The sequence below is a fragment of the Cottoperca gobio genome, chromosome 14 (genome assembly GCF_900634415.1).
Source record: "Cottoperca gobio chromosome 14, fCotGob3.1, whole genome shotgun sequence".
Lineage (NCBI taxonomy): Eukaryota > Metazoa > Chordata > Actinopteri > Perciformes > Bovichtidae > Cottoperca > Cottoperca gobio.
The window spans coordinates 8,420,902-8,448,746 of NC_041368.1; the positions used below are offsets into that span (position 1 = coordinate 8,420,902).

Genomic DNA, 27,845 nt, shown 5'->3' on the forward strand with positions numbered 1-27,845 from the left:
ATTATTATTATTATTATTATTATTATTATTATTATTATTATAGTTCAGTGTGAAGGTCAAAGCCGTCACTGTTGGAGCTATGAACACAGTCACTATTTAAATCCCTTAAAACACAATGAAACAAACAGTTCAGTTTATGAAATGGAGGAGTGAGTGAGTATTATGTTGCTATGCTACAAAATTGTAACCCCATAAATGTAATTGACTTTTTAATGCAGTCTATAGTAGTATACACCTTGTGTTGTCCATCACGTTGATGCCTGGACTAATGGCTCAAACAGGCCAGCTGTTCTCCCAAAAGAATCATTTGAACACCCATGGGCATATTCAGTCTTTACAAGGGCCAATCACATTGCGCCTTTAACAGAGATGCGCCATGCAGTCTAAGCGCACTGATCTCAACTCTGGCTGCCGGACAACTCTGGAGCTGCGACGCAACCACACGCAAGTCCAAATGCGACACAACTCGCACTTGGAGACTGTAGTCTGACCGGAGCTGACTGTTGATGAGCTGCAGATAAACTTTTTGGATAAATGTTTTTATAATCTACAGTCCACTACAGATCAATATAACTGGGATCCAAAAAAATAAATGGGACAACAAAAATCGCGAGAAACTGAATCAGTCCAGTTGCGCGCACGGTTCATTTTAGCCAACTTTGAGCGGTAGCCCATCCGATCTTCCTCAGTCCGTGCGGACGCAGCAGCAGCAGAGGAGGAGGAGGAGGCTGGATGTGGCACGAGACGGGTCACTGAGCTGCAGCGAGCCGGGTGCGAGTTTCTCCTGTTCCCAACTCTCCAATGTCACCGGACAGGATGATGATCATTGGACTTCTGCTCAACGTCTTCTCTCATGGTAATAAGTTCTCTTTCTAACAGCTGGTATCTCTGTTTTTGATGCCAGCCACCTTTGAGTCTATCAACCATTTAGTCTGTAAGAAATCTGGTAGTTTAGGGCTCTAAAGGTATCTTCCAGTATCCCCCCTCCCGTGCAAATGTATGATAAATATAGCAACAATTAAATATTGTAAAGAAGCCCCCAGTCCAGATGCACATGATGACACTGAATTTCAGTTTGATGACCCAGACTCTGATAATAACTTAAAGTGTCATTTCTTTGTACATTTTGTACATAGCTCAAGTATGGTATGTAATGTGATAGAGGACAGCTGGCTTTACTATTCCACATTGCAATTAAACTTTTAAGATGTCCCTCAAAAAATGATTAAAGCGATCCATAAAATCCGTTTCCCATTGATTGTAGCAGCAATCTTTTACATCTGGATGACATCATGGGTCCAGGTCTGTTATATTTGCCTTGGACGCGTTCCAAAAAGAGCTGTTCATCTTCCCAAATATTGATTAGACTGTCCCAGGTCATGGAAATATCACACATGAATTGTTAAAGTAAATGATGTCATCCTTTACATGAAAGCATTTTGGCTACCACATCTGTAAATTATTGACATTTTACATAAGTTGTGCATTAGAAGTTGAAAAGATGTAGGATTAAATATGAATGCAACAATTCATAACTTCAGGGAAGCAGTTTGCAGTGTCACTGATTTATAAGTGTTTGTCTATGCTGGTGATTCAATGGGCTAAAGATGGTAATATTTGACATTACGGTTGATGCATTTGGATTCCGCTGCTACCACACGCACAAGCTGAGTTATAATCATTAAAGTCAATAATGTGACTGTGTCTGGATAAGAAATCTCCCAGTGGAGCATAAAGTGTGTTGATCTGTGGTTATTGATATTGACTTATGTCATTTTTGATCATAGGTGTTCTTCAGTGCTCAAGCAGGAGCAGAAATTCCTTTTCATTATTTGAATGTGTTTGTCTACAGGTCATATCCTGAGCCATTGTTAACACAAAACATTTGAAACACAGCTCATCCCTGTGCAGAACTGCAATGCAAATACTGTAATTGTTAGGATGATTTAAGTAATACAGGAGGTGCGGGCTTCACTGCATCCAGGAAAATTCAGAAAATATCAGGTGAAGCTGCCCATTAGAAATTACTATCATAAAATGATGCATGCTCTCTTGTGAATGTCAAACCTCTCAGGCACTCAGTTTATCATCCAGTGTGTCAAACCCACCTGCCAGGCACTTAGGTGGAATCACACCAAGAAAAGCAGTTATTTTCAAGCACTATTTAATCGAGATCTGAATATTTGCAGAGCCAAATGAGACAGACGATCATTATGTTGATTTCTACCATTATACCTGATTGCAAAAAATAAATGATTACATTTATATTTTGTTAATTGACATCATTAAAGAAAGGTGAAATCTGTGCAGAACTCCCTAGACTTTAATCTGGTTTTTGGACAAATCTGTTGCAGATAGAGTTGCTTTTTTTCCTACATTTCTGCAGATGTATTCCGTCTAATGGACTTTCCCTTTCTAGGTCTATAGATATTGTATAAAAAGACCTTCTGAACTGTACTTCCATTTCATACAATGTTATTTTATATATCTCCTATCGCCTTGTGCAACTGTGATCGAAACAAAAGCAGTCAGTGGGAATTATAGAGGTACACAACAGCCTCCCCAAAATGTCTGTCACCACTAACGCACCACTGAGCTCAGAGCTAAGCAATCCTATCATAAATGTGTCTTCACAAGATTGAAACATTGTAAATAAAAGAGGAGAATTGCACCTGCTTGTATAGATCACATATTTTCTATCCCCCCATATGTGAACGAAAACAGTCCGACCTCTGCCACATGACTTCATACTTTGCAATAAGAAAACACGAGAAGGATCCTGAGTGTAGAAAACATTATGTGTCACTGATTTGACCTAATACTCAAATGACATATCATTAATTCTCTACCGGTCATGTTCATTGTTTTCATGCGTTGTTGCATTCATCCGTATCTTTTTCCAAATGAATAACAGTGGAATGTAAGGCCTGTCACAAATAATGCATGGGGTCATTTTGAATGAGGCCATGCAGTACCTTTGTAAAGATAAATCAATGGAAAGCTATGGTTGAATGAAATGAAACCTGACTTTGACCCTTTGCTGCCAGGCCTCTGTGGATTATTATTGAAGTCCCAGTACAGACTGCAACTGGTGATTGAGTGCTACTATTTTGAGTACTTCATTTAGTGGACGCGATTGAGCCGTAACACGGTTGTCATACATTTATTAGAGCTAATTTTCCGGCTGTGTAAAGTTACACAGGTCTGCAGTGGACTAATATCCACATGCTCAAGCTGTTTCTGTTCAGGATTTGACAATTTGATGTACACACTGCGTAGGGGTTTAAGCGCACACACGTTTTCCAATCCTTTGCCTCTTTATCTTTCCCACTTTGCGGTAGACTCTTCTCTCTTCCTGCTGAGGCATTGTCTTTATGCACTCTGTGCCTGTAATTCAGTTTCGTTTAGGACGGCAGCACACAAAGATTAAATTGGCAACACGCCCATTGGACATTAAAAAACATTAAAAACACTTTCTGAATATGCAATTATTTCATATATTTGATTTTTTATTTCGTTTAAATTAATATTAAGAATAACCGTAACATCAAAATGTGGGTTTCTGAATGACACCTGATTTCTACTCAACTCACTGTCACACTCATGAATGTGAATTTGTGTAATTTATGTGTCATTGTTGTACTTAATTTGTCGGTGTGTGCTCTGCATCTTGATTGTCACTTGATGGCATCAACAAAACCCCACAGCCCGATGAAAACTGTCGATACGTGTGTCGCTTTCAGGCCAAAACATTATTCTGATAAATGAAGGACTGCACCAGGTAGCAGGAAGCAGAAGCCTGAAATATTCACACAGCTCCACACTCCCTAACTGGCTGATGCAAGTGTGTATTTTACCTGAAGTACAGAGAATGGATGTTGCCTGCGTGATGTTACTGCACAATCCAGCAGCGCAGGTCATTATATAAGGCCATCCATGTACTGGATAAACCGGGCAAGAGTTTATTCAGAACACGAAATGATGATTCGCACTAGAGTTGTCTTGAGCACATGCTGTCAGAACACCCAGATTATGCTGAACAGGCATTATCTAGTAATTCAGCATTGGACCCAAATGCAGACATTTGAGGAGGCAGCAGGATAAACTCAGTGGTTTCTTGTTGAGATATGCTTACAGAGATCAAATAAAGCTGTTGCTCCATCAGACAGGTAACACGCAACTAAACACCACATTGCAACGATGACAAACTGGGACAGGTATATGTGGAGCTGGAATGGGAAGCAGGTCGGTGATTGGGTGATGCAGATGAGGAGGTGGGCGGGGAAGGCCAGGTAGAGCAGATGAGGGCAGTGGGAACAGTTGTGTGGATGGGTGTGCCAGTCAGGTGATTGGGAATGGAGGAAAAGTCTGGTAGCATCTGGTAGATGGATAAAAAATGGCAATGAAGGGGCCTTGGTAATATGCTGTCTTCGCCGGTTGTGATTAACGTGTTCACGAGAAGAGTCCGCATGACTGCCCCTCTAATGTGGCATTCATGACCTTGTGTGACCCCGAGTTATGATGGGTTTGCTGACGTTGTCAGAAATGGTGGAGGCCAAAGAAGAATATATAATACATTGTAATTTTAGGCGTATAGAGTTTTTGTTCGTAATGTATATGTCTGAGGAAAATGTATGTATTCTCAACGGTCTCATCTATTTCCTCTGTCATTATGTCGCATTATGTTACCAGCTCGCTAGGTTAATGTAAATTGTAAGCCTGTGCATGCAAAACAGTTTGGGTAATTCTTCACATCTTGAATTTTTTGGGAAAAAGCCAGCAAGGCATCTTCTTTAGTCGGTGTTGTACAATTAAATTAAATCTCAGTTTTTTTTTAAACATCATTTGGAAATCAAGTTGTTGTTTGAAGTTGACTTTGTACAGAAGATGCATTTGTATTGTGCTGCTATCTGTGTGGAAAGAAAGCCGCGGGAGCATCTAGTGGAAAGATGTAGAATAGACACATGAAGTGAGGAGAGATTTGGGAAAAGATTTGAGACAGAGAATAATGAAATCTGACATCATGGAAGGATTGAGAAGGTGAGATGAGATACACAAGGGAAGACGTCATAGGTATGCTGAAGAAGGGGAGAAAGTTGAGGGTTCAGTAAAAATATCTGAGGGAAAATAATGGGCTCAGGAGTCATTACCCCCAGAAAATGGGGAAACATTTATACAGTTTTCTAAAGTATTCTAAAGGAAGGGGAAATGAATTAGCTCAATAATGATGATTAAAATATATGATAAATTGTTTGACAGCGGAGGTATTTCCAAGCTGTGTTTAGGTTTTCTGTTCATGTGGAAAATTAAACTATTGAAATCCACAATACAAAACATGTCTGAAGAAAATGTCATCTGTCTTGAAACAGCATTTAAAGATTAGGAAACTGACTGGTGGTGAGAAAATAAGTACGCTTTTGAAAATGAAACAGAACTCATCCTTTTTCTTTAAGAGGAGCTACTTGACCGAAGTTGCCCAGGGCAGTGCCTGAAACCTTCGTCATAACAAAGAGAATATGTGCAAACTGATAAGCGTGTGTTTGATGTTAATAGAAAGTTTAATGTTAGAAGACGATGAGCCGATTGGTGGGAAAGTGGGAAATTTAGAGCTCAGCAGAAACGACTGTGTCACTAAGGGCCCACACAGGCTTTGACCAGCACTGATTAACCAGCTGTGTCCGTCATTATGAAACACCTCCGTCCACTGGGACAAAGATAGAGAGGAAGTTTGTTCCAAGACACATTATACATTTAATCAAAACCAGAAAAAGGGTTAGGGTTAGCAAGGGTTAGGGTTAGGGTTAGGGTTAGGGTCTTAACAAGCACTGAATCCGTGCAGAGATCCTCGATAAATGCTACTGGCACAAGATGGTGCTGTGTTTTTAATTAAACGTTACTGTGTGTGATGTAAAGGCAGGGGAATGAGATGGGGTCATTCACTTTTTGAGTTTTGTCTATTGTTTATTTTTAGACTTGGACCTAATTTACTAGTTGCTGTTGCAAATGTTTACAAAGACCCCCTTTCTTTTTGCCATCTGGTCTGTCCAATTTTTAATAAATATATATATTTTGAAATGAATGTAGTAGCTTAAATCGAAATTAAAATTGGCATGTTGGCAGAAAAATCATTGTTCTGACTTACGAACATGTGCTCTATTGTCCTGCAGCTTACTCGCTCCCATTTATTTAGCCCCATGCTTTCCAATGTGGTCTCGTAAGGTCAATTAGCTTTGCATTAGGATATTGGGGATATTCGTATATTTACATGCATTTACACCAAACACATTTTATTAAAAATATGTAATTAAATTAATTGGTAGGTCTATAAAATGTCAGAAAAGACTGTAGTGTAAAATGCCCATCACAATTTCCCAAAATCAGGTTCGCTGCTTGTTTTGTTTGACTAAAGTCTGAATCTAATTGTATTGTGAATGAACAATTCCCATATACAAAGCTATAGCTACTGATTGTCACCATATTTCACTTAATGTGCATGTAAACACACTCATTTAATGTAGGGCACCTGCACTGTGGAACGAACTGCCTGAAGATATTAGGCCTCTTTTAAATCCCTTCTAAAAACACACTTTTATGAACAGGTTTCTTTGTGAATCACTCCCTCTACACTTTTAAGTTCTGTAAAGTCTTGATTGGTTCTTTATTGCATCTTTGTTTGTTTGTGTTTTTAATTGTATCTGTTTTCCTCCTATATTACTTTTATTTATTTTATTGTATGTATTAATTTTTTATTATCATCATCATCATCATCATCATCATCATTATTATTATTATTATTATTATTATTATTATTATTATTATTATTATTATTATTATTATTATTATCATCATCATCATCATCATCATCATCATCATCATTATTATTATTATTATTATTATTATTATTATTATTATTATCATCATCATCATCATCATCATCATCATCATCATCATCATCATCATCATCATCATTATTATTATTATTATTATTATTATTATTATTATTATTATTATTATTATTATTATTATTATATGCAGTCCACTCAGGAATGCCACTGGTTTGACTGTGTTTCAGATGAATGAGTGCAACAGAAATAGTAACAAGTGTTTTTCCGGTCTCACTTTTGCTCCATCTTGTCGCCTTGCTGGCGTTTCCTCGTTGAGCCTTCCACTTCCTTCCAAGATGTCTCTTCTACCACGATCCCCGTGAACACATTTCACATCAGAATCCCGCCACGGTCTCCTCTCAAGTCAAATTACTGCCCAACAATCTGGATGCTCTGCTACCCATCCCACACGTTTGTAAGGACGGAAGAGAAATTTTGACAAACAAGTTCACTACCCGTGAATGTCTGTAGTTTGTCGTTTATGGCGTTAACCTTCATCAGTTTTGCCTCACCAGTTCTATTAATCACCCAGTGAGAAATCAATAGGGTGTACTATTATGGCTCACATATCACAGTAATTCATCTCGCTCTTCTCTCCTTTTCTTTTTTCTCTAAAACGGACCAACATTTCCCTTAACCTAGACTTTAACTTTAGCAATTTGTTGCATCTCAGACAGCACACTGCTTCTTTATCATCGTGATGTTAAATAATGTTATTAAAATGAATTTGACCTGTCTACTAGACAGCTCTACTTTACAAAGGCTTTTGTTATCTGTGTTAGGTTCGTGTGTGTGTGTCGGGTGAATGTGGGTGTATGCACTAATCAAAGCTCTCGGAAACTAAAATTGCTGATAGTCTCTCTTTATCAATGTTAAGCCAGGGGGAGCAAACAGTGAAAAGGAATAATGAATTCACTGCCCAAAAAGAGATTACATGGAGCCTGTTGCAGCTAAACATGGCTGAATTTAATACTTTAGTATAATTTTCAAAGTATCATGATTCATAGATAAGCAGGTAATCATCACCTTTACAAACCTTGGGGATCTGTGACTGTGAGTATAACGTAGTGCCCTGTGTGTTACTAGCGTTCTTCTTCCCAAACCCCTCCCTGTGGAGTCACTGCAGCCTTGGCAGGTTTCCTGCAGCGGCGCTGAAGCGGAGTCTCTGTTTATGATATGTCTAATGCCAAAGTGAGACATGGACCTCATGTGGCGCCTGAGATTGCAAAACATGCAGCTGCAGAATTGGATTGCAGTCGCACTTTGTGCCGTCAGTCAGCAGGAGCTTAATCGAAGTGTGTGACCGATCCAACACAATGATGCGTGTGTGTGTGTGTGTGTGTGTGTGTGTGTGTGTGTGTGTGTGTGTGTGTGTGTGTGTGTGTGTGTGTGTGATGTATATGTTAATGTGCTGAAACATAAGTCTATGTGAGGATAAAATAGGTATAGATATTTGTTAACAGGAAATTTCAAACATTCCTCCATTACATATTCTTAAATGTCTGCCAGTCTATTCCTTTGTGAAGTTAGAAAGTGACAGGATATAGTAAATTAGAAAGATAAAATGGTAAAAGTGTGTGCATATTGCCAAGCTATTTCCTTTTCTACAATCGTTATGTATAAAGTGTAATTTGCGGGGACAATTATGTGTCACATTTGAGAAAATTAATTTCCTGAAATGTTCAATCCGAACCATTTTTATGAAGAAGGCCTTTTTTTCCTCGTCTCCCTCGGGCTGCTCTCTGGCCTTCCTGCATTGTGTTTCTTATGAAGCAACAATCAGCATTTTGAAATGATTTTAACTTCCAGTCATTCAAGACAGAACACTGTCAATCAAAACACTCTTAATGCTTGATCACTGTGGACCAACATGGCTGGTATTCTACTGAATAATGTATTAGTTTTAGAGGGAATGTGGTCGGTGATATGCAACGCATCTGTACTCAATGACCCTTGTATAACTTAATGGGATGAATCCTTTTAAATACATATCAGGCTGATGGAATTCTACAGTATCTTAAAGCAGCATATTTTGTAGGTGCAGCAGACTTTTTGTCTGAGGGAGCATCAGCGGGGAAACATCCTCTGAGGGGACATTTGATTTGAGTGATATCCAGATGGAGTTAAAAATCGGAAGCAAAAGTATCCGTTGGTTTTCTCTTGGAGTGTAATCTAAGATTGTTCCAAGTGAAGCGACCGCCTGCAGCAAAAGGTTTGGCTCCCAGCGGTTCATGTGTCCTTTTACAATAATAACAGCAGTGCTTTTACATCCACAAGTCTCTAAATATGTTACATTTAAATGCTCAAGCACCACACCAGTATTTTTACATCAGCTAGCACATTTTATCCTGCATATTTTGCTATGTGCCAACAGCGTGTCACAGGTTTTTAGATGAATGCATGTTTACTACTTTCCAGATGGCTATTAGGTTGGATTTATACCAGTATGGCAAGAATAAATCAACTCCACACTTGCTTGAGAACATCACGCAGCCTTTATTGCTTTTAGCCAAAATGTTATTTTTGTAATATGAGAAGAGTCTTTTTTGGAAATGCTCACATGTTGGTGGTTCAAGTACTTGCAGTAAGATCCAAGAGGCATCCAAGACTTCTTTTTTGATGCAGGAAACTAACAAATTCTCAACATCCCTGTGTCATCGTTTAGATTTAATTTTCTAACAAACTCAAATCTTGGATACCCATGTTTCTAAGAAGCGCCTGAACAGACCAAACAACATATTTCCAAATTCCTAATCTTAGCTCATCAGTTTTACAAAAATCAACATCAGTTTAACATAATTGTAAGAGATTGCAGAGCAGGGAGAAGGAGAAGGAGAGCAGGTTTTGGCACCATACATTCATAGACTGTCTCTAAATGTATGATAGCATGTGTTGAGCTCCCTGATCCAGGAGCATTGCCGCATATGATAAAAAAAAGATGAGGCTAGCTCACAGTACAACAAGGTGACGTGACTGGCAGCTGGAGCATTTCCAAAAGCTTATATGGACACGTAGCTCTCTTCAGTACAAACATTGAGACTGCTAAAAAGATATGGTGCATTAGTAAAAAGCATAAAAGATGTACTGTAAGATTATGTACATAAAAACGTTAAGCGTCAACTATGAGTCCCAACGAGAAGATGAAGAAACAATTATGAAATAATTATAACCATAACATAGTCCATAGCATTGTTAAATTATCCAAGAGACACTGAGGTTTCTCCCACGTTGCTACTCTATTACACTTGTGTGCTTTCATGTTAATCCTCCTTGTTGAATATTATAGTAACCTGAAGTGCAGTGGAGGGTCTATGAAGAGCACTCACCTTGCTCTGGTGTCTTATAATCACAGCCTATTTAGCTTAAATAATGGAGGATGCGACTATAAACCATGCTACTTTGCACAATACAGCAATTCACATATTGGTGGTAATGTTGGCAGTCAGCACTGACACTATCAACCTCTCCTGCAGGTAGTGTGCCAGTATCTGCATCCTTAGACTGTCTGGTGTCGGAGCAGGGCTGCATCCAGGAGCAGTCCTGCATGGTGCTCTATCGACTGCTGGAATACTGTGCGGCTGAGGAGGCCGTGTCTCCCCTCGGCTCAGACGCGCGCTTGGAGTGTCTGGAGGCCCAGAACTCCTTGCAGCATTACCGACCCCTGCAAGTGTGCAAGTGTCAGCGTGGCTCTCGCAGGGAGGAGCACTGCCTCAGAGTCTACTGGACTGTGAGGTTTGCAGGTGGGTTTAAGCATTGGTATCAGCATGTTTGAATTCCCGGTTGCATAATCCAAGTGATGAACACGCTTGCACTGTTGTTTCAGCATATGATGAGTATGAGGTGTCTCCATATGAAGAACTGGAGTTAAATCTGGTGAGAAACATTGAGATGTCACGTATGGCGTCCATCATGGCAGGTACTGCTCTTATCACGAATAATCAAAATTCTGCACCCAAATTGCTGCATGTCATTTGTTTTATATACGTTACACTGTTTATTTCCTTACTACCTCCAGCTTCCTCTCTTTCTGTGGATGGTCAAAACCAGTGCCTGAAGGCAGCGCAGGACTGTGGCCTGTATGAGAAATGTGGCTCCCTGCGGTCAGAATATGTTTTAGCCTGCACCAAGCGAGCAACAGTCTCCGACAACAGCTGTAACCGGCAGAAATGCCACAAAGCCCTGCGGCGCTTCCTGGAGCGCGTGCCAGAGGAGTACAGCTTCGCTCTGCTCTTCTGTCCCTGCTCTGACACTCTGTGTGGGGAGCGCCGGAGAAAAACCATCGTCCCGTCATGTTCCTATGAGGAGAATGGGAGAGGGGAGGAAAGAGTGGGGAAACCTAACTGCCTGAGCCTGCAGAACTTCTGCTCCAGAGATGAGCTGTGTAGGTAAGACGGTAGTTTGGGTTTAATGATACAGTACATTAAGTGCCCTGAGTAAGGGTTTCAGCATGGAACCACGCAGAACAGAAGACATTTAGATTTCACAAAGTGTACTACAAAGCAGCAAGTTATAAAGTTTCAAAAAATGTCAAAGTTAAGAAAGAATGCCTCTAATATGTCCCTATTAAAAATGGCAGCACTGAAGGCCAGTGACGTGCGGTGAGGTTCATGGCTGGGGAGGCAACTGATACCATTAAATAGTTGCTGTTTCAGCTCTTATTCTCTAATCTAATAGCACACATGAATGTGATACGTGATACTCATCAGTGCTTGCAAGCTACATACTATAACGCATTTCAACATTTGGTAGCTGTAACAGCCTAACACATAGTTGTGCAACAGTAAATGCAGGGAAGAAAATCACCTTTGCAAATGTTTTATGAGGAAGGTTTGTTCAGCCTCAAGGCTTCACAACACAGCTTCTATTTGCCTGTGGTAAGTGGCCATGTCAACACAATGATACAACACAAGATTTACTTAGTTTTCAGCTCAAGCTCTTGAAAAATAAGGACTACATGGGATGTAAGCAGTGTATTATTCTTTGGGCCCACAATAACTCAAAAAGGATTCATGTTTTTCAGACAGAAAAGAGGGATGGGGGCAGTTGCTTTTAGTGGCCCAGAATGAATGGCTCTGCCCATGCTCGTTGGTATGATTATAATGGCTTTGGTGTCATTTTGATCCCTCTGCAGATTGTTCACAAATGTATAGAACTTTCTTACATTAATGCCAGTCTTCTAATCAGTGTGAATGTTACAGAGGTTATTAATGATAAGAGAAAAAAATAGGAGTTCCAGTAAGTTGAAATTGATAAGGTCATGCAAAATCCCCTCTCTGTAGAATTACTGACACATTTAAACCAAGACGAGAGAGGAGCATTAACTGCAGCTGACATTAGCTGCTTTTGTTCCGCACATATGGCTTACCATGTGTTTATGTAGAAAGCGTGGGAAAAGCACAGAAGCAATCATCACAGTCTCATAGTGTCTTTAATTTTAGCTCACAGAATAAAGTATTATGGATCATAATGACAAGATGTTTTAAAATGTGTGTGCATGTTTAATAGAATACTTACTCTACTTGTTAGATATATAGTTTGTTAGGCTCTGAGGTTAGCTGCCACTGTCAGCACTGAGGAAAATATCCATCATTAGACTATTAGATTATAAAAAATTAATGGAGAGAAGTTGGTGGTGTTGGTGGACTACTGAAAGGTTTTACAACACATGGTTTTAATGCAACATATGGTTATAGTGTGCGTGCACAGCTATTTATTTCTCTGATTTGTGTTTAGCGCAAAGTTTCGTCTGCACTATGTCGTGGTATGTGTTGTTTTCATTAGCTCGACCCAGAATCCTAAAATGAATTTTTCTGTGCTGACGGATGAAACTGTTCTCTTCTCTGTGTGCGTGTGTGTACGTCTGTGTGTGTGTGTGTGTGTGTGTGTGTGTGTGTGTGCGTGTGTGTACGTCTGTGTGTGTGTGTGTGTGTGGTGTGTGTACGTCTGTGTGTGTGTGTGTGTGTGTGTGTATGTGTGTGTGTGTGTGTGTGTGTGTGCTTTTCAGATCCCGCTTTGCTGATTTCCAACACAACTGCCAGCCCTCCCCTCTGTCTGCCTCTGGCTGTATGCGAGACAGCAGAGCCATGTGTCTGAAGGCCTACGCAGGACTCATAGGTGAGATGGAGGAAATAAATGAAGAGGTTATTGGAAATCATCATTAAGTGTCTAACAGTGATATTTGTCCTATATCATTTTCACTTGGTTGCACAAAATAACTCTACAGGGGTTCATAAATGCTCAAGTTGCTGTTGTGGCGATCCAGTCAGCATCACTTTCAAAAACTTGATTTAAAAAGAAATTGCATTTCTACAAAGTTATCCAGGTACTATTATTCCGTAGTCCGTATTCAGTTTTTTTGTGTACCTGCAATTATCAATATCGAGAGCTGGACAACTGTTGGTCTCCGACTCCCCAGGGCAGTAATATTGTAGTTGAACTGCATCTTACCTTCCATACAGATGTGTGCTGAAAATAAATAATCCTTTGCCGAAGGGATATATTTCATAAAGAGTTTTTAAAGTTGCACTTGCAATATGACTTTTGTCCTCGTTCTACTACCAGGCACCATCATGACTCCCAACTATGTGAGCAACAGCAGCACAGAAGTGTCCCAGTGGTGCACATGTGACGGCAGCGGGAACGAATGGCAGGGCTGTCAGCGCATCCTGCACATGTTCAGTGGCAATTTATGTCTACGTGAGTAAAATGTAATTATTAAAATGAATAAGTTAAAGCTCTGGGAGATTTGTATCTCTAAAACCTTAAAAAGATTATTAGAAATCATATTTCTCACATGAATGTTTGTCATGTCAGTAATTTGCATGACTTGTAAAGTTATCTAAGTTTAGGATTCAGTGCACGCCGACTCTAAGTGAAGTTTTAGGTTTTGATTAGAAGCAGGAACACGTTATTGTTCTAGAAACTTAGTCCAGTGATTTGCATGACAAACGTTTCCAAACTCAACTCATCTACAATAACTGCCAGTTCTTTCTGTGTCAAGATAACCACTGAGGAAATGTTCCCTTTTAGCTGTCAGACTCGAGTATACACTAAATTGATTTTAAGATACTGCTTAAACTGAACATTTTATAATGTGAACTAATGCAGAATCCAGATGAGGTGAGTCATAATTGATGATCGAGAGGGCAAACCATTGAACCGTAATGTTTTCTTATAAATAAGTAAATAGCAAGAGACATTCTGTCTGGTGGGCTGCCAAATATTAATGCGGTTTTTAAGTTCTGTGTAGTCAATGAATCCTCTCTGTGGTAATCATAAAGTAGCTTCTTGTTAAATTGTTGCCAAACCAGCAGGAATGGAAAGAGCACTAAAGGATAATAATTAAGAAGCCCTGTTTAAAGTATACAAGTAACTCTGTTACGGTACAATGTGCTCACAGTAACAGTTTGTATGCACTGTGTAACACTAAAAGACAGAACACAGTTAGGTTGTTTTAATTGAAATTTCCCGTACACAACCATCGGCAAAAGATTCAGTTTACTGATTGGGGGATTAACACGCTTTCAATCCGGTTTGCCTGGAGGACTATAGTGTGCATCATCTATAGGCAGAAACCAACGGAGGCTTTTCTTGGCGTATGCGCCAAGTGAGCAACTTTCATAGAAACAAATCAGTTGTCCTTAGTATCCATCCATGGCTCATAATGACAATGCTAACATAGATGAAAAGTCGGACGATCACCAAAGTCATTACTCATCCTGTGGGGGACATGGCCTAACCATTGAGAAACCGGATTGGCAGTATATTGCCTGTTAAGGAATGAATGACTCTCTATAGCCATGTGCCAAAGGTTTAATATTTATTTCAGCGCAATTGTTGTTAACAGAGCCTGAGAGTCTTTGCTGAGAGTCATTTATTGTATTGCTGATTGGGGGATTAACACATTGTATTGACCTCCCCGCATCGGCAACAGCCAAGGCCAGAGGCATTATATTTTTTCGGGTTGTCCGTCATATTCTCGTGAATGCTTTAGGAACGCCTTGAGGGAATTTCTTCACATTTGGCACAAACGTCCACTCTGACTCAAGGATGACATTTTTAGAATTTGGTGGGCAAAGGTCAAAGGTCAACGTCACTGTGACGTCGTAATTCATGTTTCTGGGACAATATATTGTCCAACTAAATTTATTGTGAAAGGCCTTTGTACTAAATGTATTGGCAATCCATCCATTAGTAAGTCAGCGTGGACCAAAGCGGTGGACTGTCCGACCTACCAATAATGCCATCCTGTGAGCTTTGCCACAATGTGGTTTATCCAACATAATCAAATGTACTTTGCCTGACCGTGCACAGTACTTATAGATTTGATGGCTCAAACTTTGCTTTTAAAATAAATAATATTTTGATGATGCTTCAAGGATGAATAACGATGTGAACCTAATGAAGATGTCCCCTGCTGATTGTGTCTCAGGCAACGCCATCAGCTCCATGGGAATCTCTGCACCTCCTCCTGTGGAAATCACTCCAGTGCCAGCTTCTCAGCCCTCCCCACGCAGTCTACCAGGAGAGGGTCCACGTCAGTGTTAACACTCTCCCTGAATTCAACAGTGTAAGCACTTCCTCTCCTCCTTCACTGTCTTAGCATATGTTAGCGTTAGAATTGAAATAGTTGACTGTGTATCAGGTGTTAACACCTAAGTATCACCAGTGTAGCAGTGAGTCGGGCCCAGCAGCTCCTTTACCCCCACCTCTCATAATGGCTGAGGATTAGCCGTAGGTGTTTGCAGTATTAGACTCAACCTTTACTGTTAATATTCATGTATGCACACCCATCTGCTCCATATTGCCCATTTTCTCATCATTCTAATCCTCCTCATTCCGCATTTCCTCTTCCTCCTATCCTCTCTGCCACTGCTGAGCTGCATATTACACAACCACATATACAGTTTATTTAAAGATGATGCATTTGAGTTTCCTAATTTGAATCTAGCACTAAAGTGGAGATGATGCATTTTAATATTTTATTTGAGAAAAACCTCAAACTCAATTATCCATGGACATTTCAATTGTTTTAAATGGAGACAGAACATCAATTGCTATGCTACAATAGTAACAGAAAGAAGGAACAACAAGTTCTCTCCTCTACTTGTAATGCCACTGCCAGTTGAATAAAGTTTGACAGGCTAAAAAATAACTGCATGTTCCCACTTAAAGAGAAACTTAATAATGGACTGAGTAGAAAGCAATGTTTCACTGTCCTCCCTGGTTGAAAGTTAATTTTTTATTGCACCTCTGACCACATCCAGCACTACTGATGGGACAGGGATGTCACGGTGTGCTGACACACCATGTAGTACACTTCTGACCGGACATCAAACGGATTTCACCCTGCTAGCTCCTTAGTAATAAATCAAGGAAGTCCTTTGGAAGTCTAAATCTCCGTATGGAGGGTAGGAGCTCAAATTCTTCATGCAGAGGATGAAGAGGAGGCTGTGAAATATCTTGAGCCTTGGAAATTGCTCTCTTACCAAATATATGAGACACATCAGGGAGTTTAACACCAATAATCTTACTGGCCACTTTAACTATATGTTGCTAACCCTATATGTGTCACCTATTGAGAGATTACCAAGCCAAGTAATTATAGAGAAGGTGATGACTGACTCTACCATGGAGTTGTAGACGAGCATCATAAGCTTAGTACACTCATGATTGAGGGGAAATTATATAATAGAATTGTAATACAGAAGTTAATTGAAGGTCCTTTATAGTGAATGGGTCCTTAAATGTGGTATTAATCTCATTAAATAGAAGTTATGTTTGCATTAATATTATTATATTCTGGGTACAATGTCATATTTTGGGTTTAATTTCATATTTTTGAGAGAGGTTGACTTGTTGTCTTTAGTCTGTTTCTCATGTTCATCATTTTTACATTTGAAAATGTTTGAATTGTTCAAACCATCATTTGTCAATTTGGACAGCTTCACATCAGATGGCAAAGGCCGCTCCTGTATGATGCACACTGGAATTGTGTTTTTTCTACCTGCAGCAAACTTCAGACACTTATTTTGGTGGAAAGATTGGTTTTGAGCCAAGTAATCATCAAATAGGTTTTGGTGTGCTCTTGGTTCTCTGTCGAGATTATTGTTTTCTTAGCCACGATGATAAAAGATTGTTTTTATTGATGCCTCCGATGCTTACTGCATCATCTTGCTGCACTTGTATATATGCCGCACTGATATTACCATCTCTTCCTTTCACGCGCCAGGAGGCCTGTTAGCTGGTCCCTTAATTCTGAACATTTTTAAATACAACTATAAACAGATGAACAAGTGTGTTAAAGGTTTTTTCATATCTTTAGAATAATGATGTGTTCTTTGGTCAGACTTATGAACATATACTTCTATTTTGCAACACAGAAAAAAAAACAGACTGATGGACACAATAACACCACAACACAAACTTACAATAGTTACTAAAAAGCCGAATCAACACTTCTCTGCCGTGTGAAAATGTAACGCTGTAACACAAGTGATACAGACGTTTCTTTTCAGTTGGTCCACTTGTTCAAACTCTTAGCATAATAGTTTCTTGTTTGTTTCGGCTGCATCTTTAGGATATTGATATATTTTTAATTCTGAGTTGATGATGTGCACTTTCTCTTCTTTGCACGCTCCACTACTTCTGCTAATTGGATCAATCACTCTTTCCCGTGCTTTTACAGATGGAGGACAGCGAGGAAGGGGAGCAGGAGAAGGAAGCAAGCGAGGAATTCAACATCATCCCACCGTATTCTGAGAAGGACTCAAACACTGAATCCGGGGCTAGAGGGAGTAAACGTGGAGGAGCTAGCAGAGCAGTACCCGTGTTAACATTACTGCTGCTGCCTACGCTCATCCTGGACTGGGAATGTTGGAGCTACTGAAGCCTCCATTTCATTCGCTCTTATTTTACACTCGCTACCACTTTCAAATCCATCTCAGCACTCAGAATGAGCCACAGAGGACGAATTGCTCCATTTCTTTTTCTTCCTTTTTTTCATTTTCAAAATACGCTGACTTTATTTTATAATTCTGTTTCTCCTATCACTGCCTCCTCAAGAGTTAAAAGATATTAGTAGTCCTGCAGTATCTGCCGCGTCTTTGCTCGAGTCCTCTCCTGTGCAACGCAGGGAACAACGTGATCAGATAAATGAGTGCATGGGTGAATTTAGAAATGCTGTCTGGGCAAATACTCTATCTAGAGCCTGCTTCACACTCAAAGTACATCCCGTCTTTTAGCAAGAAGCACATCGCCCAAGGCCACATCCACTACACTCACTCCCAAAAACCATATCCAGTCTACTCCACTGCAACCAGGCTGGAGCACAGCTTTTGATTTCTATTTCATGACTCGTGTCACATCCGTTTCTCTGTAGGGCCCTTCGGTTCTTCCTCTCCTTACTCAATACCATGGTTGAGTTACATAATCCACTTTACAACAAGCTAATAAGAAACTGCACCGCACTTAAACTGCTTTGTACTATTAAAGAAGAAATCTTTTTTGAAAAGTGCTGCGTTTAAAAAGCGATTTGTTGCAACATTATGTATGACACATCTTACGCCTTCTTCTCACTGTGCGCCAAAAACCAGATTCCACTTAGTATTATTCCTACCAGGGTGAGTGACTGAAAATTCAAGCATGGGCGAAAGTAATGAGATCAAATTCTATTGTAGAGATGACGAGCTTGAGAAAAGCAACATGAGCAATTACAGCACATTTCAAATTGCTCAGCATGCACTGAAAGTCTGGAGTAAGGCTCAGAGGTGGAAATAGCCAATTTACTGCTGTCATACACTCTCACATTTTATTGTCCTGAGGAGGTGTGTTTTTAGTGCTCCTTGTCCATAATGTGCTTTAGATGTTGTGAGAGCGAGATGCGGAGAAACGGATGGACACAGGAGACTGTAAAGCCTGCTGGCTGCTCCGATCGTTGAGCAGCACATTGAGCCATTCTCTCTGCCTGAAATAGCTTTTGCTGATGTTAATGATTTTTTTCTCTTATGGCTCATTTTCTTGTGAAATTACGCAGCTGCAGGGATGAAGGTAAAGAGAAGTATAGTGAAGTTTTTGTAGCGGGCTAAACTCGTCTAATTTGAGGGAGAGTTTGCAAGAAATACCGTGTCTGAGCTCCGCAAGGAACATTTCTTTAAATCGTCTCATGTTTTCTCATGACACAAACAACTATGCCATCAAAACGGAACATTTCCAAAGACATATCACACAAAATAAATGATAGGTGTTTGAATATCACTTGGGGAGGCAGTATGACCCTACAACTGTTTGCCCCCACGACTGGACTTGTTTACACAATGGTTTATTGACATGAAGACTGAACTTTTAATAGGAACAGACAGTATAAAGGCAGAAATGCACTGGAAGCGTATGAGCTCTTCTTTTGCAAATAAAGGTCCATGACCACTTCAAACTTTGATTTTTAGAAGTCAAAGTAAATGGAAGTTGTAAGTTTAGTGGACCTGTAGTGGCTGTTGCTCACCTCGGGCCAAAATGACATCATGCAGACTGCAAGGGCCAGTTAGCAAAGCTCTAAAGTGTGACTGAAAGCTTAGTGGGTACAAAAAAAACATATTTGGACACAATATTTGAAATTAAATGTAACAACCAGATAACAACCAGCTGGTGAATATACTGTATATGAACCAGAAGCATAGAAGAGACGTGTTGCTAGATAAACATGCTGAAGAAACTTTCACTGTGTCACAGTGCAGTGTCAATGATGCTTTTTATTCATAAAGCATCCAATGTCTATAATTACATCCAGTGCGCTCTGGCCTTAATGACTGAATGTGAGTTTACATGTATTTTCACATTTCAGTAGGTTTGTTTATATTTGTAAACTATGTAAAGTAAACATTTGCATTAAACATGGCTTGTATTTTTTTTTTGATGAGTTAAAGAGTTAAAAAAATTAAAATAATCTTATTATTCATTCATAAATCAAAAATCTTAAAAAATAAATATGTGAATATTCCCCAAATTAGACTGTCTTTAGATTGTATCTTGAAAACCCAGTTGAGAGACTATGTACAGTACTATGTTTCACTTGCTAACCTTCTTTAAAAGACATATCAAACATGCCAAATAATTCTGACTGTAATGTGTAATAACTGTGTAATTTTTGTGCCGATTTGGTAAAAGAAAAATAAAAGTCACATTTCCACGTCTGTCAGGAAAAAAAATTGTTTTGAATGACCAAGAAATGACTACTGTTTATGAACATTCAACAGTTTTAACATTTTGTGGCATAGAAAAAGACTGATACATCCTAATGGGAGTGTTGCTGACGAATATTAAGTCAATTCTAGTGCAAACTGGTGAGATAATCACCAAATATGTAAATACTTGCTGAAATATACAGCTTCAATACTAATTTGCTTTAAATAAAAAGTGAATGGTTTAGAAACTGTAAATAAATGATGAGTCAGTCGTCACCTTAGCCAATAGACTTTGCTATTTATATTTAATTTTTGACTGATTACAGGGTCTTGGGGCTTCTACATGCAAAATGACACCAGTGTGGCAGGAACAAGCTACAGATTATAAGAATTTAAATAGTCTGTAATGGAAACTGGCATCAGCCTTTGCTTTAATTATAAAAAATACAGCATGAGGGCACTGGGCTTTTGTTTTTAATGTCAAAATTCAGACAAGTGTCTACAAAGTTAAGTTATGCTTTATTAATCAGGAAAGATTATCTTCTGCATTTTGTCCATCCTACCTATTCGGGAGCAGTGGGACAAAACTCTAAAGCTTTAGAAACCACATATCAGTGTTTTGCATTTTGCAGTTTTGCATTTTGTTGTCCGTTCACTATTCACAAATATCCTTTCCAAATGTGTGTCTGTACACAAATCGACAGAAAACAGACTTCAAGAGAAAATCTCTTTTTTTTTGTCAAACTGACATAATACAAAAAGATAGCATCAATGACTTCATGCTATTTAAACGACCAACGGACCAAAGACATTGAATTATGTAAATGTCAGTTTAAAAAGCTATAGCGTACAACTACCACGTTTAAATGATATGTAAATAGATGTACTTAACTTGTAAATATCTTGTAAATAATGCACATAGACTTCACCAGCTTTAAACACTAATAGAAACAGTGCTGGCATAGACGCAGCAGGAAAGCTATCAAATAGCCATTACAGTAGGAAACACAATAGCTACTCATGGCTAGTTTAACATTGGAAGTGTTCGCATGTAAATATACTAAGTAGACCAATTTAAATGCAGCATAACAGAATTACATGACAATTGTGTACTATTATAATTAACTGTTAGGTGTAAATATAACTGACAAAGCCATAAACAGAGGAAGGAAAGGATAAGGCAGCTGGAGCTGCAAGCTGACCACATGTGATGTAACAACTAAAGTATTTTAGTTTGAACTATGACCTGGCTGTGTCACATGACTAAAGCAACCAATTAAAACAATAGCAGGAAGTAATCAAGAGAATAATGAATGATTGATCCTAAACTAAAACATCTTGTGAGAGTGTTGCAAATCGAGGGTTACCATCTACACACGACCATAATAAATTACTCCCAAATGAAAATACCAAAAACAGATACACATTTCTTACAGAACATGACAATTAGGAATATATATTTTAAATCCCAGTTTAACATTTTGCTAAAGCTGCTGTCAGAAAGAACTTTCTTTCTGGTTTCTATTCACTTCTATGTGAAAATCAATACCAGGACCCTGAAACTAAAGCTGCCAAATGGAATTCAGCCCTGTTAGCTTCATTATTTACACCTGTGATTTAGTGACATGTCAAAATGTCTTCCATGTTATTCACTGCAGATCTCAGGCAAGTTTACTGAGCTAATTGGTATTCATGCTAATGATGCGCGTGGCTTCATGGAACCACGGCATCGCTTTAAAGATTATTTATTTACTTTGTCTCGAGATATCTTTTGAACTTCTTGAGCTCCATTGCTGCATCTGACAGTGACTTCCTCTCCATGAAACCTTGAAGCCAAGTAGTTTTTGCCATACAGTCTAATTTTAGACTGTATGGTGACTCTGTGTTGAGTACTGAGATATCTAAGCATTTTGAGCTTTATTTACAGTGACAATTCTTTCCGTCCCTGCTGTGACAGTCGTTATTTTTGGCTGCAAATTTTTGACAAAGTTAAATTATTGTAATTAATGCGGTTTCACTGCCGTGCTAATTGCATTTCAATCTCTACTGAAAAAAATGGAAACCAATAGCTGCCTAGAACAGCAAATACATAAATCAAGTCTAAAACCATATTGAAATTAATCAGGAAAAATGTAAAGTACACACAATTTATTTCAGCTTAAACTTGCAATCACACTGATATGGTCCTTTAAGGGCAACAACAGAAGTAGCCTACAACTGGATGACAATTTTCAAATTGGGATGTTGAGGAAAAAGGAGCAAACACGGGAGAGAGCTGCACTCTTAGTACAGCTCTGTTTGGATTGAAACTCGGGACCTTCTTTCTGTGAGGCGACATTAATCACAACTGAGCCACTGTGCCGCCCCAGGAGGCTCTTGAGCTGCCTAATATTCCAGCACCGTCCTCATAATATATATAAAAGATAAGCAGTTATGTTAATGTGATTATTAATTAAGTTAAATCAGTGGACTCATAATCCTGTGTCAACATACAGTACTTGTCTTCACATAGTACATGGGATGTGTTAATATGAACTCAGGCATGAACTCTGAATCATAAAGCACTGAGGTAAATTAGATTTTCTTATTAATATGATAATATGTGCAGCAAGAAACTCCACGGTCTAATCAAATCACCCACTTAGTTTATCTCCGGTTTCTAATGTTGTGCGCTGTTCTTGTGTTTTCCCAAGAATTGGTTTCCACATAGATACACATGCATGTGTCACTGAGTAAACATAAACCAGATTTACATAAAAAGTTACCAAAACCACAAATCTTAAAGACATATTTATATCTAATCATTTAAACCTACTATAATGATGATGTGAGGACTGAAGGAAACAGCGTATGTGGACAAAGTTGGTGCAGAAAAGTGCCTATGGGAGATATTTCCACACAGACAGACACACAGCTCAACAGTGAATTGTGAATCTCGGATCATCTAATGAGGGAGCCCCAAGGTATAATGGAAAAAACAAGTCAGTTAAAAAGTCAAGTTGGGTGATACATGGGATTGCACCTCCTCATTGATTCAGACTGTGGTAGAGTTCACACTAAGGTACAAATCTGCCTGTGAGAAAGAAACACGCAGGCAGCTTTAGAGACCGCTGGGGAGGAAGCCAATGTTGTCTTCCTACAGTTCTGTCTACAAGGTAACAAAAACCTCCAACTCAACTTCCCATATGGTAACAGTGTGACGCTGTTATGATGTCCTTCAGGCATTTTAGAATTCTCAAAATATATTTTTTATTTATTTTATTGTGATGTACAGCATAATTTGGAGATGAGTGTTGAAAGAGAAGGGAATATGAAAGTAGCCATATGGCAGATTCACAGTACGGACAGCAATCACATGGCCATTGGAAATCTCTTTAAGTGGAACATGTTTTCACTGCTGGAGTGAACATTTGAAATGTCCCTTTTAGGAAGTCTGAGGTAAGATTAACAAGGCACAGATCGAAAATAACCCGACCTTCAGGCAACAAAAGCTCTTGGAAAGATTGTCATTTCAACTACATGTCAACACACGTTGTGCTGTGGACCTTTTATGTATTAAGCCAGACCTTGATCTTTCCTGACCCGAGTCCTGTGAGAGCCTAAAAAACAATATGAAAAAGTTCATGGGAGATGGATGGGAGTTCTGAAATATAGCAAACAATAAAGCTTACTGCTTTGTTGAAATGACAGCAACTGTTGTTCAAGTCCAGTCTTTATCACTTGGACTGTATTATTAACAACCAGATATAATGCTGATTACCAGCCTCCAGACAAAACAACTGTTTAGTGTGTCCAAAAAGCACTGACAAAAAAAGTTAATTAAAAAGAATCTCTTCACAGACAGACATCAATGGAATAAGAAAATATTTCTCAACTAACTCAATCTGAACAGATGGACCGAATTCAAACATGGTCTTTAAAATAAAATAAATAATTAATGTGCATTGTCAGTAAAGCAGGAGTGGACAACAATGTGCCCTGGCTGGTCCGGAATCTGCATTCTTTCATCATCATAAAACACAACAGTGGAAGATTTCACTGATTAGCGCACCTCGAGGCAGAAGGGTGAACTAATCAGTGAAGCGTGTAGCGCTGCGGTTGTTGTTAAAAGAACCTAATTTCAGCTCTGCTTTTGATGCTTGTATTTTGGGATGTTTGTGTTCCTTTGTGTGCATGTTGGACATTTTCAGTTACCAGGTTACAAATGGACTTCAGACTTTTAGTCTGCAGGAATGTTTGCTAAAGGGGTACTGCATTGCTTTCACATTGAGATGCATGTTGTGATAGTGGTCTGAGGGCAACCGCTGGTTCTTTTTTGATAGTGCCTCCTTGGGTTGTTCAAAGTAGTTGCCATGTTTTTTTGTGTGCACATCATGATTTCCCCTTCATGATTCATTATTGGGTTAATCTTCTGAACGGGAACGTCTCACTTCCCACTGGATCACAGAGAAACAAAGCTGCTGATACAACGGAGTCCAACTCCTCTTTGGTGACTCAATTAAAACAATTAGACATGTGAGGAAGGATTTTCAAGTACATTATGTTGTTGGATTTGGCAAATTTTTCACAATTGCATCGTCAAATACTCAATCCTTACTTTACAAAAATGAGAGAAAGGGAGCACAATGACATTTTATAGCCTCAAAACTTCCTGCAGAATTCACCACACCCCTACATACAGCATCTGTCAAGCAGATTTCTGTCAGACAATTATTTTCATCCATTTTCTTCCATCCATTTATGGGAGACCTTGATTATAATGACATTTTATAAAGAAAATAGGCCTACTTACAGTTCATGGTGATTACATGTGAGAAAGAAGGAAGGTCCTTCGGATGTGAGTCTGTACTGGAGGTGAGAAATAACCATCACTTATCACCTGTCTATAAGTGTTAACCTGAATAATCTGCAGGGAGCCTGTACGCTTTGAGCCTTTTATCACATTATGTCCTATGAATATCTGCAGTCTATCAATTATGAGCAAACTGTACAATTTCACATAAGAAAAAAATGCTGCAATTTCATGCTTAGTTACAGTTATTTAAACTTTCACTTCACCAGAGAAAGTGGAAAGGTTTGTGTGTGTGTATCTGTGTAGCTTTTGAAGCAGACTTGAAGGAAACAAATGAAAAAAAACATTGTATTGTTACAATTTTGTGACAATGTGTTAAATTGCTACATATGCAGGTGAATATCTACTTTTATCTCAGATGCAGAACATGTCTTCAGTTGTTGTTCTACAAATCTAATGCTTCAGCTGCACACAGTCCGTGCTTTCCATGAGGTCGTCCTCATCTCTGTCAACAAAATATGTTCATCTCATCCCTTCTTTTCATTATCCACGCATCTCCGAGTCTCACTGATTGAGTTGCAGAGCATTTTATCTTATTACACCAGTGAATGATGCCTCAGAGGCAGCGCTGGAACAAGGTTGTTATGGCTGCCATGTAATGTCCAAATCATCAATCTGAGGCTTTTGTTGTGTGGTGATTTCATGCTGATGAGGTCAATTAAATATTGTTTGTTGCTTGGCATTGAAAAACCAATCCTCCATTTTTTGTGTGTCTAGATAAGAACAGCGTCTGCTGCTACCGAGGGAACAAAAGTCTTTCGGTCTCATTGTTTTGGTTTTAAATTGTACGTGAGTCTCTCTGCGTGTGTGGTGTTCATCACTTTGCTGGTCCAGCGGGAATTTCCTCCATTCAATCTACTTTGTATTATTTTAAGGCTCAGACTTGATTTTATGTTACAATGATGACTAGGCTAGGTATGGTAACAGTAAGCATTGCAAGAATGAATATAAATCAAAGACTTTTAGTTCTTTCCATCACATTAACCTAACATCGTCAAAGGAATAGTTCAACATTTTGGGAAATACGCATACTTGCTTTCCTGTTACCTGAGAAGATCCATACGACTCATGACTGTGCGGCAACTATGAAGCTAGAGCCAGCAGCCCGTTAGCTTAGCTTAGCACAAAGACTGTAAACAGGGGGAAACAGCAGCCTGGCTCTATACAAAGTAACATTATCTGCTAGCAGCATCTTTAAAGCTGAAATGTTATCCGTACAAAAACCAAAGTGTAAAAACAACATTTTGTGGTCCTGCAAGTGCACATACAGGAATATTTCTTGGCTGCCCTGCGCAAAACTCCCCATAAAAACACATTTGGTTTTACACTTTGTTTGGAAAACATAACATTTTATCCAGGTGTATCTTTGCAGTTTATTTGATATACATATTGTATTAGCAGCTGAAAGTTGTTGAAGTGTTTTTGTGTTTTTGTTTGATATTTATTTATTTCTCTCTGCAAACACACACATATGTGAACGCTCACAATCACAATGCCTCATTGAATGTACCTTAGGCTGCTGATTGCACAAATGTTGTGACCACAAAAAGTGACCATTTTCACAATTACTTCCATATGGACAGTTGTAACTATCACTGTAGTTTGCTATGCATACAAACACTGCCCTACAGTACTAAATATCCATCATGACAATGCCGCAACTTAAGCCTCCCCTGGGAGCTGCAACACACTGCTGCTAAAGTCACACATTTTGTGTAATGGGTTTTCCTGAGAAGTCTGAAATGCAGATTTTGTTTTGTGCACACATATTTATGTGAACATTGTGCTCATCTACCAAGGAAAGATTATGTGATGATGTGATGTCATAAATCGGACTTTGCGATAATTGTACATTTATAAGCTGAGGGCCAATCCAATTTTATTGACCACATAGGATATAGCTGCAATAACACGGGTCATTGAATCTGTGCTGTACTGGATAGTTTTCAGTGATGTCAGCATGAAGTTGGCTGCAGTGTGCGGAAGGCTTTGGCAAAGGATCCAGGATCTTTTGATATCTCTCTATGGGAAGGAACAGAGTGACTGTTAAAGCCTTGAGCAGATTTAAAGATGGTAGCTGATCATGAGCACATGATTTGAATTGCTTTCATAGGAAGATATTGTAGCATTTCATGATACAGAAAGACTCACATTCCAGCTTCTGCCCCTGCTTTGCTTAGGAGTTTCCTCTGACAAGCCTCACTGCCTCCTCTGTATTTGTTCTGTATCCATTTCTTTTCCCCGATGGCCCCGATGGCCCCGATGGCCCCGAATGGCCCATGTTGCACCTGCCCTACAATATTCCATAATGTCTAAGCCTTGAATGTGTCTGTTGGCTGTGTCTCTTCTGTTTCATCTGCATCCTGCTGAAACAGTCCTGCAGCTCTGGCTATTAAATATGTAAACTCTGAGGCTGTCAGTTTCATTTTACATTTTACCTTCGCACACTTAAACTTTTCAATTAGTTTAGATATGTTTATCTCCTCTGCCAATACAAAGCTACACTGGGAAGGCTTTAACTTCTGATTCTGCTGTTTTGCACTTCATAACTGTTGCTGGGCTTCTGTAAAAAGTGGCGATCTAAATCTATGAATGCCTCCTATAAGTTATGAAATGAATATATGTACTAACATTTGATTGTATCAATTAATTTAGAATTCAGAATTAGTACCCTTTGTGCTGAATGTGTTCCTCTTCATCACAATAGACCAAACTATTACACATACTATTACATACACAGAGATAAGGGTGAAAAACAGTTGAGCATTCCCTGCAAATCCAATTTTTATACTTTTAAAGAGAACTATATAAACCAAACAACTTACTGAAAACAACAGTATAAAATACCAACTCACCCATTATTCATTTTAATTAAAGGCTCTAAAATTATATTAAAATTAATATACTTGGTAGATATTAAAACAGTACAAA

General features: G+C 39.0%; 1 protein-coding gene across 1 annotated transcript; it reads left to right on the forward strand.

Moving 5' to 3' along the window:
* Nucleotides 1-451: 451 nt before the first annotated feature.
* LOC115018423 (GDNF family receptor alpha-4-like) lies at nt 452-20,120 on the forward strand. The gene is given in 9 exon segments (XM_029447331.1): nt 452-856; nt 10,358-10,624; nt 10,708-10,800; nt 10,900-11,269; nt 12,889-12,998; nt 13,446-13,580; nt 15,316-15,398; nt 15,400-15,453; nt 17,572-20,120. Coding segments are annotated over 9 exon segments (1,368 nt in total). The 5' UTR covers nt 452-801; the 3' UTR covers nt 17,773-20,120.
* The last annotated feature ends 7,725 nt before the right edge of the window (nt 20,121-27,845 follow it).